Raw genomic sequence first — 18982 nt, 5'->3', positions numbered from 1 at the left:
ATGATGATGGTGATGGAATCAGGGGGGTCTGGTTAGCGTGGGAAAGCGGTGAGGTGTGGAAAATGGGAAAAGCCAGTTGGATAAGAGTGAGAGTTAAAACTAGGGGGTGGAGTAGTCTAAGTCAAGAAAGAGAGCATTTTTGAGATGGAGATAGACTTTCTTTTAGTCTTTGATTTTGGGTTTGGGGAGTACTCTTGGCTTCGCTTAACTATATAAAGGTATTCGTTGATTTTCGATACTCTGATCCCGAAGATAAAGATCGTTAATCACATGCGGTACGATATACACTCTACAAAACGGCCTTCCTGGCATTATTGGCCTGAGATTAGTCAATGGATCTACTCTCTTTCGAGATGATCTGTACAAATTAAGATGAATTGAATTTTGTGATTGAGTATTCCAGATGCAATAATTCATTCATAGAGACTCCGTGCTGAGATACGTGAAAAAGGAAAATGAAGTCCAATGAGCTACCATTGTCCTTCTGGGGGTCATTTATTCGTCGGGGTTGGACTGCCATCCAGTGGCTTCTGAGCCCATACACGCCGTCTGTAGATTCAGATTAGCCAAAACGGTCCAAAATAAAGAATCAAGATCGAACTGTTCACTCACCCCCTATGCCAGATATGGAAATGTGGATTCATCAACTCATTCCGCAATCGAGCCACATATACCTGAACCTCCTCCTGACTCCAGGGATGGGGACTTCCAAATCTGGTGAGCAGCCACATGCACCAGCCTTCCATACCGGAACTCCAGTGCTGGTGATTGACCAAACCGGCCTCTTTGAGTTCCCTATCTCGAGGCCAGGGTCCAATGGGCCATTTGTAGTGTTTCTGGTGGACGTTGGTGAATCCTGCATTTTGGATCTTGTTGGTCATTGTATCGAAAGTGTCGACGGCTCGACCGGCTCGTTCACCACAGGCCAGCATGTTCGGGCCCCAGTCGTTCAAGATGTTATCGGGCGGCAAGCTTCCATCATCAGTTTGAATCACGGGGCTGACTTCCAGTTGCTCGATCCATCCTCCTGGTTTCAAGTTGCTATTGCATACTAGTTAGCTTTTCCGTTTGGTGCGGGGCATGAGTTGTATGTCCGATTCTTCCGCCAAACTTACTCATAACATAGCTTATATAGACGCTCCCATTCTCCTTCGTCGAAGGATCCAATCATGATCCGCATGTGGATGAGATCAAACTTTTCATGCCAGGTCCATTCCTGCTGCACGTCGTCGACTTCAAGAATGCAATTCGGGGGCACCCAAGAGACTGGTGGAGGAAACAGGTCGACTCCACGGACGGTGGCTAAGATGCATTAGATTGATGGACAATCGTAAATTGAATGGCCAGATTGCTTTACCATTTGGAAACATATCGGCAACATCGCTAGATACGGGTCAGCGTGAAGGCCATACCAATAACCAGATTCATACTTACATTGCCCACGTTCCTTTTCCGGTACCGATATCTAGGATGTGCCCCGGTGATGGGCCAATTGGAGACCGGAAGAATGGATTATCATAATTTGACTCTAGAATAAGAGCACAGAGATGTCTAAGAGTAATAAGTTAATGCGCTGCATAGTCCCATGGGGAGTATTGAGTACGTACCCTGCTTCATATGCTTCAAATTGCGCGTCATCCGCCGGGATACTGCCGAGATACCATCAGAAACCAATCCAAATGATGTTTTACCTTTCTGACTTACAGGTACTCCTTGTTTCGAAGTGCTTGGTAGCTGAAGACAGGAAACAGTCATGCTTAGTCAGTGATCTAGGCTTGGGATCCATTTCTTAGCATTTAGCATCTTACCGTCTGCCATTCTCAATCAATCCTCGATAAATAGACGATCCGATAGAGGTGGTTTCGCTGGAGAGCGTGAGAATTTCAATCCGAATTGCAACTTGGGCCGGGCTAGACTTTGGCCCTCGCTACGACTTGGATCACTTACGATTGCCAGTCATCGGGTAAGTACGCACTTTCGACAGCGTACGTGTCCGGATCCTGTGGGAAATTCGTTAGTGGCCGATAAAAACGGATTAATTGGACGAGAACAATAAAACCTACCACCGCAATCGGCTCGGGTTCCGCCATGATGGAGGAAGGGGTGGGTTGTGAAAAGACGTTGAAGCTTCTCAGATCTTTTGAGTGTTGGAGATTAACACTCTTCTCAAACGTCTACACGGCAGACTTTTGCTTTAATGGGCAGGGGAATCGAGCCGGACCGCGGGCAAATCCACAGGTCTTGGAATAACAAAAGTACGGAGTGAACACTGGTACGGAGTACAGACAGTCAGACACGGGCCAAACGCTAGGGCGTAAACTCAAAGCAGGATCGGAGGCACGAACCCTTTATGTACTTGGCCGTGTACTTGGCTGGATGGGTTGGACTAGCCTCGTGTCGCCTTCGGGGGGGGGGGCCACTAAGCGCAGGAGGAAGGATTCCAAGTGGCGCGTCACAAAGGATGCGATGAACCAATGCACTTCACTGAGAATGGCGAATGGAGCATCAGCGAGGTTGATATTGAGCTCGGGCGGGGATGCACAGAGAGGGGGGGGGGGGAGATGGGCAGACACTTGCAGCTGATGAGTCCGACGGGTAGTCAGGAGAGGAACGGTGACTGGATGAGTATCGGTGGGTTTGAGAGTGGTAATGATGAAGGTAATCAATTTATTAACCAGGGTAATTTATGAAATTTATGAAATCGATGAATGCAAGTCTCTCTGAAGATGTGGAACGCGGTAATCTTTTCCAATTTCTATTGGCTCATCTCGACTTGAACAGCGACATGAGGACTCGAACTACACCTATCCAAGTAGTAGTCTAGTAAGTTAGTAACACACTAACACAACACATCTTTACAACTAGAGTTAGTCTTACTCCTTCCCTATCCACCCTTTTTATTGATCAGCGCCAATCAGCTTACACCAACGGGTCGGGGATGACGGGAAGAACTCTGGGCCGTCCCTAACGCAGCCTGGCGTGAAGCTGAGCTTCGACGGCCACTGCTCTTTGATCCACTTAAAAGGTTCTGACGTGACGAATGTGGGACAAATAGAAATGTCTAAACACCTCTGCAAGACTGCATGATGATGAATTATTGATTTTTCTATCCCCATTGTTCGGAACCCAATGAAACATCCGATTCAATACCTCGGGTCTTTTTTCCTGCGCCTCGCATGGGTCATCGTCTTGATGAATGGCTTTGTTATTAATACGCTTCGCTTCAGTCGCTCAATCTAACTACACTTGTCACCAATAATCTAGACTGATAGTATAAATAAACTGAATAATTCTATTTTGCATTGGACTCTCATGAAAACTTGACAGTGGAGCATAATACTAGCGCATGGATCGCGTAGCTGACGGCCAAATAAGAAGGACTGTCCTTATTTCCCATGCCCACACCCCCCTGCTCGCTGCACCGGCTGTTCTAAATAATTTCCTTGTTCTTTCTGGCCGTTGCAACGGCTTTTACCTGCCAAACGATGGCGTGGTCGCACGTATCTATCACACAGCTCGTGCTGTCTCTGGTAGTCGCAGGAGTGATCTATACAGTAGGCCTGGCGATACAACGACTATGGCTTTCCCCGATTGCACGTTTCCCAGGGCCCAAGCTGGCAGCCCTAACCATGTGGTATGAATTCTACTACGACTCATACCTAGAAGGAGAATATACCTTCAAAATCAAAGAAATGCATCGTAAATACGGCCCCATCGTCCGAATCAGTCCCTACGAACTACACATCAACGATCCCGAATACTACGATGTCCTGTACTCTCGAGAAGCACCCCGGAATAAGTCCTTGCATTTGACCGGCATGTTCGGCGCCCCGGCTTCGGCCTTCGGCACGGTCGACCATCGACGCCATCGTATTCGACGTCAACCGATGAACCCGTTCTTCTCGCAGCAGCGCATTCGACAACTTGAACCCATGCTGCGGGGCATGGTTGACAAATTATGCGATGGAATGCGCGCGTGGATTGATAGACGCGCCCCACTCCATATGTACCATGCTTTCAATGCGTTCACCACCGATGTCGTCGTGGAATACACTATGGGCAACTCATTCCACTATCTCGATGACCCGGATTTCAGCCCGCAGTGGTCAACGACCATCCAGGCCATCGTTCGGGCGGGTATGCAGTTCAAACAATTCCAGTGGTTTATGGGTCTGTTTGAGATTCTTCCTCGCTGGCTGGTCTTGAGCATCAATCCGGATATTGGCCCCGTTATCGACCAAAAGGCTGAAAGTATACGCCTGGCCAACTTGATCATCGATAGTCAAAAGGCGGACGGCGTGTCGGACAGTAAGGCTGTTGTGCCCAAGGGTACATTGTTCCATGCTCTTCTGGATAGTAACCTCCCAGCGGAAGAGAAGTCGGCAAATCGGTTGAGTCAAGAGGTTTTCACCGTCATCGCTGCTGGTGGAGAAACAACGGCCAAGAATTTGACTACGGTCACTTTCCACCTTTTGAATAATCCCGATATGCTTCAAAAGCTACGTGAGGAGTTGAACCGGTTAGATCCCGATGGAACAGCCTCCTTGAAAGACTACGAGGCAATGCCATATTTGGTGAGAGCACACCCTTTGAGCAAGTGAGTTATAGGTGGCTAACCATTCACTACCAGTCCTCGATCATGCTGGAAGGTCTCCGAGTCTCCTTCGGTGTCGCAACCCGACTCCAACGCAGCTCACCAGATCAACCGATGATGTATAAAGACTGGGTCATCCCTCCAGGCGTAAGTTTCACCTGTCCCCCGGCACCCATCCCTGTCAATATCGCGCTTTATATACGCTAACCTTAAAACCTAATCCCAGGTCCCGGTCGGCATGACTAGTCTACTCCTCCACAACAACGAAGAAACCTTTCCCAACCCCGAGAAATTCGACCCGGAAAGATGGATGGATCCAACAGAACGACACCGTTTGGAAAAATACCTGGTCGCATTTAGCAAAGGATCCAGGCAGTGCATCGGTATTCCGTATGTGAAACCCCCCACTCCCATCCATCCCCCAAAGCCAGACATAGTATACAAGTTCCCAATCATTGTACTGTACTAATTCCATCCCCCACCAGCCTCGCCAAAGCCGAAATCCTCCTAGTAATCGCCACCATCTTCCGCGAATTCGATATGGAGCTATACAAAACCACCTTCGAAGATGTCCGTGTTGTGCGGGACATGTTCAATGGTCATCCAAGGAAAGGAAGTGAAGGTGTTCGCGCCTTGATTACGCGGTGGAATGGGCGGCCTGGCTCGGGGTCGACGAGTGCTTGACCTAGATGATTGGGGAGAATAAGAGATATTTAATTGAATTGAGAATGAGTATTATTGAGGTTTTGGGCTGTACTGGTGCTCTGTTTCTTTATGTCTTTTGAGATTTCTGGATTGATGAGCGTTGATACCAACATACTACTGCTAACGAGGGGACATGCTTTTGATGATTATCTGTTCCGGATGCTGCTATTGCGTAGATGCACGAGGTTAGTGGGAGTGAGAACCCCGTAACAGAGTCATATGGATAGGCGTATGTAGTCGACGATTCGGTCCTTGCGCTTTACCGTGACGACGGGTCCATTCTTCTTCTTGACTCCATCCTTTAAATATTTACACGCTTTGCTTAGTATATGTCAACTCAGCACGACATGGAAATGTTGAGATTTTCAACTAAGTTACATAGATCATAAAAAAGACACCTTCAATGTGCTCAAAGTGTAGTATGACATCAGATGAGCCTGCGCTAAGAACAAACACCACATTTTCGAGCACACAATCGTGCTCGACACAATCAGAGTAAGTTATCTCACGCTGCATGGACCACAGCTAAGAAAATGACGATTCCAGATCAACCTTTGACATGACAGCGGGCCAGGATGGGAGTACGCTCAAAGACGGTGGAAATGAAATAGAAAGCCAGCAGACACGGCAATGGACTGCGGCCGGAAGAACAGACAGAAATATATGAATTGGCAGGCTAAAAGAGCAGTTGTCAAGCTCACAACAGGTCGAGTTGCTACATGTATCAACAAACAGCCGTGGTATGTCATTGAAGACGGCGCCTGCGCCGTGGGATCACCTGGCTCTGAACCTCGGTCGGGTAATGAAGAAAAGAAATTGAGTGACTTGGAAAGATGAGAAAGGTCGCACAATCTCAAAATAGGATGTAAGAAGTCATTCAGTCAGCCTGCGCGGGCACAGGTGCCTCTCCGTCATGCATGGGACTGGTGGCGACCTTGTCGAGAGCCACGGCATGCAGAGCTGGTTTCTTAGCGTCATTCAAGTGGCCTGCTTTACGGCGCTCAAGTTGCTTCTGGACCCATTCTGCAACTTCGGCATCTTCTGTCAAGAAGGAGGGAGTTTCACGGGGTGCAGATACGTCAGAAGGTTGCGAGGTAGACTCGGCGCCAGCCTCGGTTGGTGGGCGCATAAGAGGTGCTAGCCAGGGGTGGCGGAGGAGCATGTTGTAGGTTGGGCGATTCTTGGGAATCTTGTCAAGACAAGCACTGACGAATGCATGCGCTTCGTCGGAGAATCCCTCAGCAGGAAGCGTGGGGGGTTCGCCGTGGACAATGGCCTAGTGAAAATGTCAGCAAGTGAAGCATGGAATTCCATCAGAAAGAAAACTTACATGAAGCTGGCTGAAGATGTTGGTGAAAGTCTCCGGTGGATACGGGTACCGTCCCATCGCGCATTCAATGATCGACAGACCTAAACTCCAAATGTCGCTCTGCACGCTGTATGTCCCTGCACTCGGGGCGCCCGACTGCTGCATACCACCTCCTGCAATTCGTTCAGGAGCCATGTAACTTTGGCAACCAATGTTGGTCTTGGCAATACTGGCGACCAGGTTTCCACTAACACCGAAATCACAAATCTTGATCTGGCCCTTGCTGTTGACCAAGATATTGGTAGGCTTGACGTCGCGGTGAATGATATTGTGCTCGTCCTTGAGCGCTTTCAATCCCATGACGGTGGAGAGAGTAACCTTGCGCAAGATATTCTCGGGCACGCCACCCTCGTAAATCTTGTCAATGGAGCCACCATCCATGTATTCCACGCACATGTAGACTGCGCCTTCTTGGAAGAAAGCGCCGTAGAAATCGATAATGAATGGCGAGACACAGCGGTGTAGAATGTCTAGCTCCATGATGATCTGTGCAAACTTGGCCTCGTCCAGCTCCAGCCGGATCTCCTTCATGGCCATGATCACACCAGAGAGATTGTCGTGGGATCCGCCCGCGGGGCTCGTCTCATCCTGTCCAGCTGGGCGACTGACAATCCCACTAAGACCCAAGCCGGGTTTCCGTAGGTGCGGGCGACTGTGCCGTACTTTATAGACGGTACCGTAGTTGCCCTTGCCCAGCTCGTCCAATCGATCGACCTCATCCAAGGAGATCTTGAAACTGTGTCCTGAGGAAAATTCAACGCCACCACCATGCAGAATTGCCTTGTTCTTAAAGTTCAATGTCCCGGCTTTTGTGTCGATAAATTCAGAATACTTGCTGAACGCAGATTCCCCGTTCTGCTCTGCCTCCTTCTGTTCTGTCCCGTTCGGCACAGGTGTCGGGGATCCCGTGACATCGGACAGCTTGAGGCCAGGCTTCAAGCGCTTTGCTGCCAGACCCCCTGGGCGCGGAGACGCAGGACTGGATATCGATGCCGTTATCGCGGGGGATGAGGCCCAATTCTTGTTGTTGGGCCGGGTGGCTGGTGGCATGCGCCCGGCGAGAGCCCCGCCCGCACCGGCCTCACACGCCGTTGGTATTGTGCCTGTAGAAGTAGCATGTGCGAGTGGAACACCCTGACGGGAGAGGGAGAAGGCCTTCATTTTGGCCATGATATCCTGGTTCAATCCTCCAACGCCTTGGGCACTCATCGACGCATGTGGACGAGGCGGGGTCCCCGCGCCGCGCCGCGCCGCGTTGATCTGGCCCAAGTGCGTGGAGGAAGCTGTGAGACCGGCGGTGGGATCCCGGGTTGGAAGGAGGGAAGGTGTTGAGGCATGGAGCGTCGCAGCAACGGGTGAGGTGGCTTCGAGACTTGGGGAGGTGGGATCACCCAGTGGGCTCTCCGCGGAGGGGTCGCGGTCGGCGTCCATCTTATATCGCAAATGATGGACTAAGGGGGACGTGGTAGTCGAACCGACGACAAGGGCCGGTGCAATTGGTACGAGGAGGCCGTCTTGGGCTCGGTGTGCACCGGTCGGCGGCGCTATCCAAGGTGTTGTGGTAGAATGGAATAGTGTAGGAGGAGAAAGATGGAGTGATGGGGAGTTGGAGATGGAGGGAATTGGGCGTTGCGGGAGAGAGGGGCAGAACCGTCCAAAAAAAGAGGTGCAACTTTGTTAGAGAAAAATGCCAAACGCCCTAAATGCCAAGGTCCCTGGTTCAGTGGGAAATGGAAATAAGAAAAAAAAAATGAAAAATGGACTGAAGTCGCCGTGGTCCAACTTGTAAGCCCAAGGTCAAGCCACTTTCAGCCCGTCCAAGAAAAGTCAGGTTGGAGCCAAAAAATGCATATGAAAAAGTGAGATAAGGTGGAGGAGACTATCCAAGCCTCATCGCCCCTCTCTCTCTTGTCTCTGATAATTATGACCAATTACTGGCCCTGACAAGCCTCAAAAACAGGCCAAATCTGCCAAAACAATAATACCCCTCCATCGTCAGCCTTGCTTTGCTCCTCCTGCGTCACTGCACGACTCCATCGACGTCGCTTCCAACGTCCCCAGTCTTCTACGAGATTGACATCCCTAACCGGGCGGACGGACCAGCCAATCAGAATGGTGAACCGGCCGAAAAGCAGGTTTTTTGGTACAGCCAAAGTAGAGAAGTCTACGGAGTGTACATTACTATACACAACTACATCGTTGCTGCCTCGTTTTCCCACCTGTGCTGCCGTGTTTTGTGCAGGGTTCTATCCTATTCTATCCTATCGGTGGCTGTGACATCCGATTCCATCTGACGATGCTCGAATAACCTCCCCCCCCCCCCCGGAACTTGCCGAGCTTGTCCACGATTACTATTTGACAGGGGCAAAGGTACCTATCATCACTATCATCACTATCATCACTATCACTATCGCTATCGCAATTCCGTATGCGCCGATCCGGCTCGTTTTCCCTCCCTACTGGCATTATCATTGTTCTGCGCAATGAATTGGTTGGGCCTTTTTGCCTGAACATGGTGGTTGGAGTAACGCCACCCTTTGGCATTACTTTGGCGAACTCGCGGAGAATTGATTCCGTGATTGTGTGGAACGAGATACACAATTCTCGCTGGCGTCGGGCGTTGGTTATGGTGGTCTACCCACTTGCGGCCGAAAAGGCCGAGATGCCCGTTGCGAGAGTCGTTGACTAACTTGACTCCGGCCGCTCCACTCTAATCGGGGACTCCCGTTGGAGGCTCATAATAACACCCTTAAACGAATCGGACTTCGACGAATCATCCCGTGGGATTAGGTACCTTGTGGCAATTCCGTACTTCTTCGAGACGGATGCCAATTAAGCGGAAATCGTCAATATTATTCACAGTGGATGATGGCAGACAATGTTTAGTAAGATTGTATACTAATGTACTTTACGACTGGCTCACATGAGAACTCGCAGCACGGACCTGTGGACGCTGACACTTGTAGTCCCCGCGGGGAGAACCAACGTGGATCCCTCTCCTCTCCCGCAGTCTGCCAGGTACAGTACGCCCTGACCCCAATTGCCCGGTCGCCATGGCCTCGGACTCGCTGCTAGAGGGTTTCAATGCGATCGGGGAGTCCATTTATCTATATGAACCTCCTGTTCAAACATCCCCAGATCCCGCTTCGCCGTCCCTGGTCATTCTGTGTACCTGGGTGGGAGGAGCGACCCCTCGGCGTATCAACAAGTACCTGGCCCAATACCAGGACCTCTTCCCAACATCCTCTCTTCTCTTGATAACAACAAGTGTTTCCGACGCGGCCTTCCGACCACTCAGATGGATACGTGCCAATCTCAAGCCCGCCCGCGATACGATTAACCGGATCGTGGGTCGTGAGATCGGCCAAACCCCGGCCGAGACCAGTACTAGCCAGCGCGGCATTCTACTCCATCTATTTTCGCACGGTGGTGGCAACATTGCCAGTCAACTCGCGCTCTCCATGAAAGGAAGTCCTGATCGCGGTGCAGTATTCTTCTTTAATCTGCGCACTATCATTCTGGACTGCTGCCCTGGCGACGATGCATTCGCACGCATGTACGAGGCCTCTCGGGTATCCGTACCCCAGACCACCGTCGCGCAATTTCTGGGTAAGGCTGTTATGTATCCGGCACTCGCCGTAGTCAACACATTTCAGCATGCTGGTCTGGCGCGCGCCGTGAAGGACCTCCGAGACATTCTAAATGCGTCTTCTACCTTTGGATCGAGGCCGAGGCGACTGTATATTTATTCCAAGGAGGATGTCGTGATAGGATGGGAGGATGTGCAATCGCACCTTGAAGATGCACAGAATCGGGGGTATCCCGTGGGTCAAGTACGGTTTGAACAAGGTCCCCATTGTGGATTGGTTATGGAAAATCCCAATCGGTACTGGGATGCTGTGAAGAAGTTTTGGGCCGGTGAGGATGTTTGGGATGTGGATTCATCCGTCACCGGCAAGCAGAGCCTTCGCAGTCGACTCTGAGAATATTTCACCTTTAGATTTTCAAGCACTGGTCCGGCCTACTATTTAGATCCAGGTCCAAACTGGAATCAAGGTAGGGGGTATGATGGTTCGAGTTCAGATAGTAAATATGCATTAGCAGTACATATCATATGAGCCGGAAGACGACTCTTAAGACCTTGATCTTGTATATAGTTGCAAAGAAGGAATGTAAGCCGGCATGCATATAGCTAGATCAGCTAAGTTATGTATTAGGTACTATAAATTCACACTCCTGTGGTGCAGAAAAAAATACTATCAGTCTTGCTTAAAGTTTTCTGCATCAGGCCGACTAAAAGTGTGGCTCTGAGGGTTGCCATAAGTAGTATCTATACAAAAAAACCTCCCGGCCTTCTAGGTGGATATCATCACCTCTCATACCTCAGATCCAGAAAATCCTCCAAATCCCAACAAACACTCATCCTCTCCATCCACCTCAAAATCAAACCGCACCAGATCCTCCCGATAAGGGATGAAAAAAGTATGCGTCACCCTATCCCAACTATTAGTTCCATCCATCCATCAAGTCTATTCCACAATCAATAACACATACCTTTCATGCTCGCTACTAGCTTGATACGCATCCAGCGCAGCCCGATCTTCATGGTAGCTCACCAGCGCATATTGAAATCCCTTGCTCTTTGACGAAGGGTCTGTTATTGAGGGACCTCCCACGACGAGTCGTTGGCTTTTCACGCAAGGTAGGTTTTTTAACATCTTTAGTTCGGTGATGAATTTCTCTCTAATACTGCTTTCGGTATCGGGGCGGAATTTGAAGAGGACTGGATGGGGTGTGAGATGGAGTTAGTGGGAGAAGGATGGTGGTGAGTGTTTAACGTACCGATGTGGACGATGGTCATTTTGATGATTTATCTCTGGTTAAGATAAGAGTTTGCAATGGTAATGTAAGCAACAAGGTGAGGATTTTATCGCCTTTTTAAACTTGTATGAGGATTCTCGGAGAGACGGAAGCCATCCGCATATTGTGGGGTTTCTATACTTGGTGATGGTGATGGCCATGTTGACGCCCTGCATGGCTTACCCAGTGCTTTTTATTACAACCTCGTTGATAAAACCATAAGAACTCTTTCTGTACTTCTTCATCAAGAATTATCCTTTTTATTAGGAAATTGCTCCGAACGAAGGGTCTTCCCTCTTACCTAAATATTCCATGAAACTCTGATACGTTAGTCATCCACGAGGCGAAGACGGGTGCGGATGAGCGGCTTTCATCCGAGATTTTCCCTCTGTCAATGACAACTGAGACTGCCAGTAACCCGCTCGGAGTCCGGAAAAACCAGAAGCAGTGTAGTTTACTGACAAGTGCCCTACTCGATGGATACCCCACGACGGAGTCGAAACCGTGCTGCATGCCGGCGTTGCCAGAGACGCAAGATTCGCTGCAATGGTGAACTTCCGAGTTGCGGCGCCTGTATCAAGGCAAATGTGCCATGTGTTAATGATGGCAAGCAGGAGGTCAACCGCACGTGAGTGATCAAGCTTCGTTTCATATATTATGTTCTTACTGATTCGGGAATAGATACATTGCAAACCTGCAGAGGCGTGTTCAGTGGCTCGAGTCTTTAGTCCGCGAGCAAAGAACCGATGTCTCTTTGGAAGGTGGTCCGCCTCTTTATTCTAATGAATATGCAAATGACGAAACTCTTGGTTTTGAAGAGGGTAGTCAGGGTGCTGCGGCGATGACATCCCCTCGGCAAGATCAGCCTCTGCCAATTGAAAATACGCAACAATCCCGCACACAGTCAAGACAGGCACATGAAATTGGCCTGGTTACGCTTTCTTCTGGCGGAGAGGCACGATATATCGGCCCTTCAAGTGGCTACTTTCTTGCGAATCTTGTCTTCTCTAGTGCTGGTCGGCGATCAAGACCACCGGGCAATCGCAGCGTAGACGAGCCAATCTCGCTCTCGGCAGAGTTATTCAATACCCCTGCCGTGTTACCCTCTCGAAGAGAAGATGCGATCGAGCTCTCTTCAAAGTACTTTTCCACTGTTCATCTTCTCTATCCGTTTCTCCATGAGCCGTCTCATATGTCACGCTTGGAAAGAATGTATACGGAAGAGTCAGCGGCAAAGCCTGATCCCTCGAATGCTTTTCATGTTTACATGGTACTCGCAATAGCGGCGTCAGATCTCTCGCGACGGTTTAGGCTTCGATTACCAGCTGAGGGATACTATACTGCGGCAACACAATACTTTGAAAGTGCTTGTGCTGAAGGGTCTCTAGAAAGCCTTCAAAGTCAACTTCTTCTCATGGTCTATGCTTTACATAATCCTTCTTGTGGAGTGAACATCTGGGGTTTGAATTATCAATGCCTAGGTGCACTGATCGATCTTGGTCTTCAGCGAGATATACGCACCTCGTCCTCATTCCGTGTTTCATTTTTGGAACAAGAGATGCGAACCCGAATATTTTGGGTCGTGTACAGTTTTGACCGAACATTGGGTACGATGATGGGGCGGCCGATCGGTGTGAGAGATGAAGCATGTGAGCTTCGGGTGAGTAAACCATAAACCGTGATCTGAAAACTAGAATCTGAGAATTAACATTTTACAAGCTTCCATCGGATGTCGCGGATAGGCACCTCGCTGATGCTGTTGCTGGTGAGAGGTCTCACGACACACCTTCTCACATCACATACTCAATTCATCTGTTCAAACTCGCAAAGCTGAACTCTGAAATCAAATACGTCATGCATAGTATCTGTCGAGATCCTCCCAAATACGCATACCCACCAGTCCCCGATATCCATCATTGGCAAAAAGACATGATCGATCGGCTGAAAATATGGCACGCGGAAATCCCCCGTACCGCCAATATGGCATCAATCGCCAAACTCTGCGAGACCAAATATCACGAGATGATGATCTTGGTGCTCAGGCCAAGTCCTGGTATTCCAGATCCGTCGGAAGAATTACTAGCACAGTGCTTTCAACACGCGGTCGAACTACTCCGTGGCTTTGGGGAGCTGTACAAACAGGAATCACTACTGTATAGCAGACTGGTTGTGCATTCTATCTTTCTCAGCACATTGATTATGCTTCACTGTCTCTGGAGACTACCGCAGGTCACATCACAGATTCAAATTGATGACCTGGTCGCTGATACAGGTATTGGAATGAATATTCTAAGCAGCATTGGGGAATACTGGACAGAGGCTAGGCGAGCAAGAGATTGTATCCATGAACTTTCGGGTGCTACAGTACAGCGCCTGCTCCGGTTGCGCACCTTGGAGGTATCGCCGCGACTATCTCGAGCCCAGCCTACCGCAAGCACCGCGAGGCACACCCGATCATACAGTTCTAATGAAGCTCCTGGTTCAGCTTTGCCGGAACAGGTAGACTCTGCCATCGACATTGCCCCCTCAACGGGCTCATATCCAGACAGTTACGACTACAGTCTGGATGGTTCAAGTTGTCTAAATGATGCGATGCCCGGTGGTTTCATGGATTTCTCGGGGGTGCCTGATTTTGATAGCATCATTCAACAGTATCTAGATCCGAATGCAGTGGTGTGGAACTAGATTGTATAGTGAAAAAGAATTGTTTTGATATCGGACACTGGTTTGTTTCGACAGTTTGATGATTGGATGAATTGTATAACATCCTTTTTATTTTCTTTCCAAGGTTCTTCCAGATCGGACATAGGGTTGACTCTATGTAGGGTTCCTCTAGTGTATTGTAGGAACCGTCCTGTGTTCGGTCAGGTAGGCAGGGTGCACTTGTAACTCAGATGTAAACGCGTAGTAGGCAAAAACATGAATAATTTGTGAACTCAGATGACACTCAAGATAATTCATGAGTGCCGGTTGGTATGTATACATCTACATTTACCGAGGCAAGTGATTAAGATGTAGACTTAGAGCGCCGGGAGAAATATATATTCGACAACGAAGTATACTACGCGAGGTTCATGACACGTGCATGCCTTACCGCAGCCAGTGCAGGAAATTTCCAGATTACCTTTATGTACCAGAGTGCTTTTTGAAAGATAACATGGGTCTCGACCAACTAGTAGACCGTGTGGTGGACAGAGACAATACACAGACTGAGACGGAGCCGGTGGGCGTTTATGACAGTATTTTGGGAAATTATATCGAACGGGCGTATAACTCAGTTGGTAGAGTGTTCGCTTTGCATGCGAAAAGTCTGGCGTTCGAATCGCCATTCGTCCATATTTTTTTCCCCCCAACATCCACCATCAACCCCGTAAACCTGAAATCGACCTGAATTGTCCCTGTTATAGATATTTTTTTTTACCTGAACAAGGATTTAGTTCCGATTCCTTCTTATTCTACTATCCTTGCGAAGTGAATGTTAACCAAGTTCGGATTACTTTCATTAGAAAGTCCCTGTCTACTAAAAGTGTCTGGCAGAGTCCACTGCTTTAACAATGTAGCTATTTTGATTAACCAGATCAGATTCATTTTGTTATCTAACCTGGTTGATTGAATTGAGCATAATGATTCGATTCTTTATATTATTACGATGACATTGATCCTCTAGTTATCTATCCTTCTTAAAATTGCTTTGATCTGTTCAAAAGCACTGTATTATTAACCCGACCTAAGTATAGGGAGTTCTACTTAGCTCGTAGCTAAAAAGTGGCACGTGGCCACTCGAGCGTAGTTGGAATTAAAAAAACCCGCAATCAAAACCATTATCCTATAGCAGTTTTGATAAATCTAGTATAAGCAGTAGGTGTCACGGGCCAGTGCCCGATATAGGTCACGTGTATCACGAGACCTTGGCATGTTGACATGGAGAACGCGCGGGATAAACTTCCTCTCCTTAAGCTTTTTGTAAACAGCATGTTGGCCTAGTTAGATTGAATTAAGTCTTGCTTCAGCCCTTCACAGTAGGAAAATTAGATACTAGGTTATAGTCACGTGACTATCACATACCCCTCTGTAAAGATATACTCTATAAGTCAGGATAGAGGCCTGTCAATGAGGTAGGAGAAAGGAACAAAGTCAATTGTTCAGAAAGGTCAAAGACTGTTTCTCGAGGAATGCAAAACCACTCCAACATGGATCAATTAATATACAGTCATATCGCTCAAAACAGGAAGGAGGTGTATCCTTGGTAGGGGAATGAGAGCGGGGAAAACACGAGGCTTGTGTAACCTCTACAAGGGTCTTCCTTGTAGGAGTTCGTACACGTACTGGCAGCGAAGCCCCAGTGAACCTCCACCGAAAGCTTGGTGGCTTACCAGGGTCCTGTTAGCCCGAGGCACCAACATTTGTGAATAACCTCATACCAGGTGTATCGTAACAGAAATTGCAAGCAAGCGTTTGTTCCGAGATATCACTTATACTCTGCCCTCCTGGGGCTCGTTATGGCCCTCGGCTCCGGGGGCCACCACGTCTTCGTCTTGGCCTCAAGGGCCGGTGCAGGATCGCTAGCCGCAGGGGCCTGGGCAGACAAACGGGCATTGCCCAGCTATACACCATAGGTCAGAGTGAGGCACAGCCGAGTACGGAGCATCTAGTAATCCACGTCCATCGGCATGCCCTGCGAGTACGTTAGTACAGATACTCTTATAGTCTCGACGTGGTTCAGCCCACTTACGAGGGCATACATCTGGGTCAAAGTTTGCGCCCGGAGGACGCCCGGGCACTGCTCTTTAAAGTGGCCTCGAACGCCACACATGATGCACTTGTGAGTGCGTTTGACTTTAAGGCAAAGAAAGAGAGACAAAGAAAGAGAGACAAAGAAAGAGAGACAAAGAAAGAAAGTGACAGATAAAGCGACACAGCAACAGAGATAAATATAGCTACTAGTTCATATAGAAAGCAAATATCCTAATCATCTCTTCAATCATCCTTTTAATCATCTTTTCAGGAGATCAATTTAATCATCTTGCTCAGAGAAATCAAGATAGTTACATTGTTGTATGCCTTACGACGGGTGCTCTTATTAGAAGCAGCATAACAAGAAACGCCGTTAACACGATTGGCAGATACCGCAGAGGGTGCTAGCTTACCACCAGTGCTCATTTGCGGCATTTAATTGAATGTTAAATGATAGAAAAACAAAATCGAATAGAAAGGATTCGAAGGAGAAGCTCACTAATACCGTTGTATTCTATACATAATAGTGCACTGATGAAACAATAATTCACCGAAGCTTAACAGAACAGATACCAAGTCTCCGAAGCAGGAACAGCCGAGAAAGGGTTGGGATGCTATTACTACCTAGTACTGGACAGATGTAGGCTGTAAACGATCCACCTGTAGCACCGATTAGAGGAGTCCGAATAACAGTCTCAGGCGCAAACTAACATAAGGTGATATCCGGACCTGACATAGTTTTAGAACAACTTAGTTTAGTATTTCAGTATAAACAACATTCAACGTTGAGCGAGGGGTTCTATATCTACCAGTACGTTTACTCTAATTCTTGTTCCATTTTCCTATCCTTACCTCTTAGATTAGAAACAAACAGACAGGAATCAAGCATTTTAGGGTGCAACTCGATTTTGTTGGGGGTGGCAACAGTATCACCCTATTTATTAGGCCAAGGTCTGCTCTTTCTGGCGAATGAGAGCGGAAATCGTTCTTATGTTTCTGTTTTGATTAAGAATCGAACTCAAAAAAAAGTCAATGCAGGCTGGCGGATGTTCGCGATATCGCGTAGATCGTTCAGATTATTAATCAACGGGCGTATAACTCAGTTGGTAGAGTGTTCGCTTTGCATGCGAAAAGTCTGGCGTTCGAATCGCCATTCGTCCATTTTTTTTTATTTTAGCTGTCCTTTCTCTTTTTACTATGGGTGAAACATCTTTTTCCTAGTCGGCTATGCGAACCAATGGCAAAATCATGGAACATTGGGTGGATTATTGACACATATTTTTCCCCCGTCAAGGGAGTCACCATCGGAAGTCCTCCGCCGGCAACGGGTAACATCCGCAACTCCCCAACCTTCTCCGCAATATAAACCCCATCCCGACACCAGTATTTTCGGATTTCAGAATCCACCAAACATCTTTCAATTCTTGACATAATCCAAATCTCAAATCAAAAACATCTGGATTTCAAATACAAAACACCCACCATGGTCGACACCACCCAACAACAACAGCAACAAATGCACAATATCAAACCAGCCGACCTCCAAGCCTTCGTCACCCAAATCCTCATCGCAAACAACACACCCCCCGATAACGCCGCCATAGTCGCAAAATGCCTAGTCTCAGCTGACCTACGCGGCGTGGACACCCACGGCTCAAACCGAATCCCCTCCTACATGGAGCGCATTCGCCAAAAAGCCCTCGACCCAACTGCCACACCCACACTACGCCAAATCACGCCCGTAGCTGCGCAAATCGACGCCCACAATGGGTTCGGCTTTGTCGCGGCGCACGCGGGTATGGCCCGCGCTATTGAAATGGCTCAAACGTTTGGTATGGGCATGGTATCTATCAAGCACTCGAATCATTTTGGTATGTCGGCTTGGCTGGTGAAGCAGGCTCTGGATGCGGGTATGATGAGTCTTGTGTTTACCAATTCTTCGCCTGCGCTGCCTGTTTGGGGTGGAAAGGAGAAGTTGATGGGTGTTTCGCCTATTGCGTGTGGTGCACCTGCTGGAGATGCTTCGAGGCCGTTTATCCTTGATATGGCGCCGTCGATTGCGGCCCGGGGGAAGATTTATAAGGCTTTGAGACGGGGGGAGCGCATTCCGACTGATTGGGCCCTTGATAAGGACGGGAATCAGACAGATGATCCTGCCAAGGCGCTTGAGGGGGTCATGTTGCCTATGGGGGGACCGAAGGGGTCGGCGCTGTCGATTATGATGGATGTTTTCTCTGGTGTATTTTCCGGGGCTGCGTTCGCTGGCCATGTTACGAATCCCTATGATCCGTCTAAGCCCGCGGACGTGGGTCATTTCTTGGTTGCTATCAAGCCGGATTTGTTTATGACCATGCAGGAATTTGAGGAGCGGATGGCGTATCTCTATAAGAGAGTGGTTGAGTCGGAGAAGATGGCGGGCGTGGATCGAATTTACTTCCCTGGGGAGATCGAGATTCTTACGGAGGAGAAGCGTCTGGTGGAAGGAATTCCTTTTGCTGAGGCAGAGATTGCAGGTCTGAATAAGGAAGCTGACCGAGTTGGTGTTGAGCATTTGAAGGTGATCGGTTGAAGGGTGTCGTCATAGGTGAATGGGTATGAAGAGACCTATGCATGCCGATGATGTTTCTAAAAAATAGTAAAGAACGCTTAAGACTTTGTATCATATGTTATTGAACGCGACCCTGGTTATCATGAAGGGACTTAAATATATCTCTATAGCC

General features: G+C 48.5%; 7 protein-coding genes across 7 annotated transcripts; 4 read left to right on the top strand and 3 right to left on the bottom strand.

Moving 5' to 3' along the window:
• Nucleotides 1-491: 491 nt before the first annotated feature.
• N7473_010188 (class I SAM-dependent methyltransferase) lies at nt 492-2090 on the bottom strand (the record flags this gene model as incomplete). The annotated part of the gene is made up of 10 exons (XM_057156127.1): nt 492-549; nt 613-1041; nt 1116-1302; nt 1358-1383; nt 1435-1551; nt 1608-1649; nt 1705-1734; nt 1809-1865; nt 1948-2000; nt 2064-2090. The coding sequence occupies 10 exons, from the start codon at nt 2088-2090 to the stop codon at nt 492-494; spliced, it is 1026 nt and encodes a 341-aa protein (XP_057004782.1).
• A 1238-nt stretch (nt 2091-3328) lies between these two features.
• Nucleotides 3329-5356, top strand: N7473_010187 (cytochrome P450). The gene is made up of 4 exons (XM_057156126.1): nt 3329-4574; nt 4631-4741; nt 4821-4984; nt 5080-5356. Exons 1-4 carry the CDS (start codon nt 3486-3488, stop codon nt 5276-5278), a joined length of 1563 nt encoding a protein of 520 aa, XP_057004781.1. The 5' UTR covers nt 3329-3485; the 3' UTR covers nt 5279-5356.
• Nucleotides 5357-5614: 258 nt separating this feature from the next.
• Nucleotides 5615-8321, bottom strand: pbs2 (mitogen-activated protein kinase kinase PBS2; the record flags this gene model as incomplete). The annotated part of the gene is made up of 2 exons (XM_057156125.1): nt 5615-6575; nt 6630-8321. Coding segments are annotated over 2 exons (2091 nt in total), but the record flags the coding sequence as incomplete, so codon positions are not given.
• A 1400-nt stretch (nt 8322-9721) lies between these two features.
• Nucleotides 9722-10651, top strand: N7473_010185 (uncharacterized protein; the record flags this gene model as incomplete). Its single annotated transcript, XM_057156124.1, has 1 exon — nt 9722-10651. The coding sequence occupies one exon, from the start codon at nt 9722-9724 to the stop codon at nt 10649-10651; it is 930 nt and encodes a 309-aa protein (XP_057004779.1).
• Nucleotides 10652-11044: 393 nt separating this feature from the next.
• N7473_010184 (Dabb family protein) lies at nt 11045-11529 on the bottom strand (the record flags this gene model as incomplete). Its single annotated transcript, XM_057156123.1, has 3 exons — nt 11045-11162; nt 11223-11451; nt 11511-11529. 3 exons carry the CDS (start codon nt 11527-11529, stop codon nt 11045-11047), a joined length of 366 nt encoding a protein of 121 aa, XP_057004778.1.
• A 475-nt stretch (nt 11530-12004) lies between these two features.
• On the top strand, nt 12005-14213 carry N7473_010183 (Zn(II)2Cys6 transcription factor domain-containing protein; the record flags this gene model as incomplete). The annotated part of the gene is made up of 3 exons (XM_057156122.1): nt 12005-12156; nt 12210-13188; nt 13248-14213. 3 exons carry the CDS (start codon nt 12005-12007, stop codon nt 14211-14213), a joined length of 2097 nt encoding a protein of 698 aa, XP_057004777.1.
• A 3532-nt stretch (nt 14214-17745) lies between these two features.
• N7473_010182 (Ldh family oxidoreductase) lies at nt 17746-18831 on the top strand (the record flags this gene model as incomplete). Its single annotated transcript, XM_057156121.1, has 1 exon — nt 17746-18831. The coding sequence occupies one exon, from the start codon at nt 17746-17748 to the stop codon at nt 18829-18831; it is 1086 nt and encodes a 361-aa protein (XP_057004776.1).
• Between the last annotated feature and the right edge of the window lie 151 nt (nt 18832-18982).

The sequence above is a fragment of the Penicillium subrubescens genome, assembly GCF_028828155.1.
Source record: "Penicillium subrubescens strain IBT 31985 chromosome Unknown utg000007l_segment0_segment0, whole genome shotgun sequence".
In the NCBI taxonomy this organism is placed as follows: Eukaryota; Fungi; Ascomycota; class Eurotiomycetes; order Eurotiales; family Aspergillaceae; genus Penicillium; species Penicillium subrubescens.
Note: the sequence above shows the minus strand (reverse complement) of the source record. Positions and strands in the feature narration are given on the sequence as shown.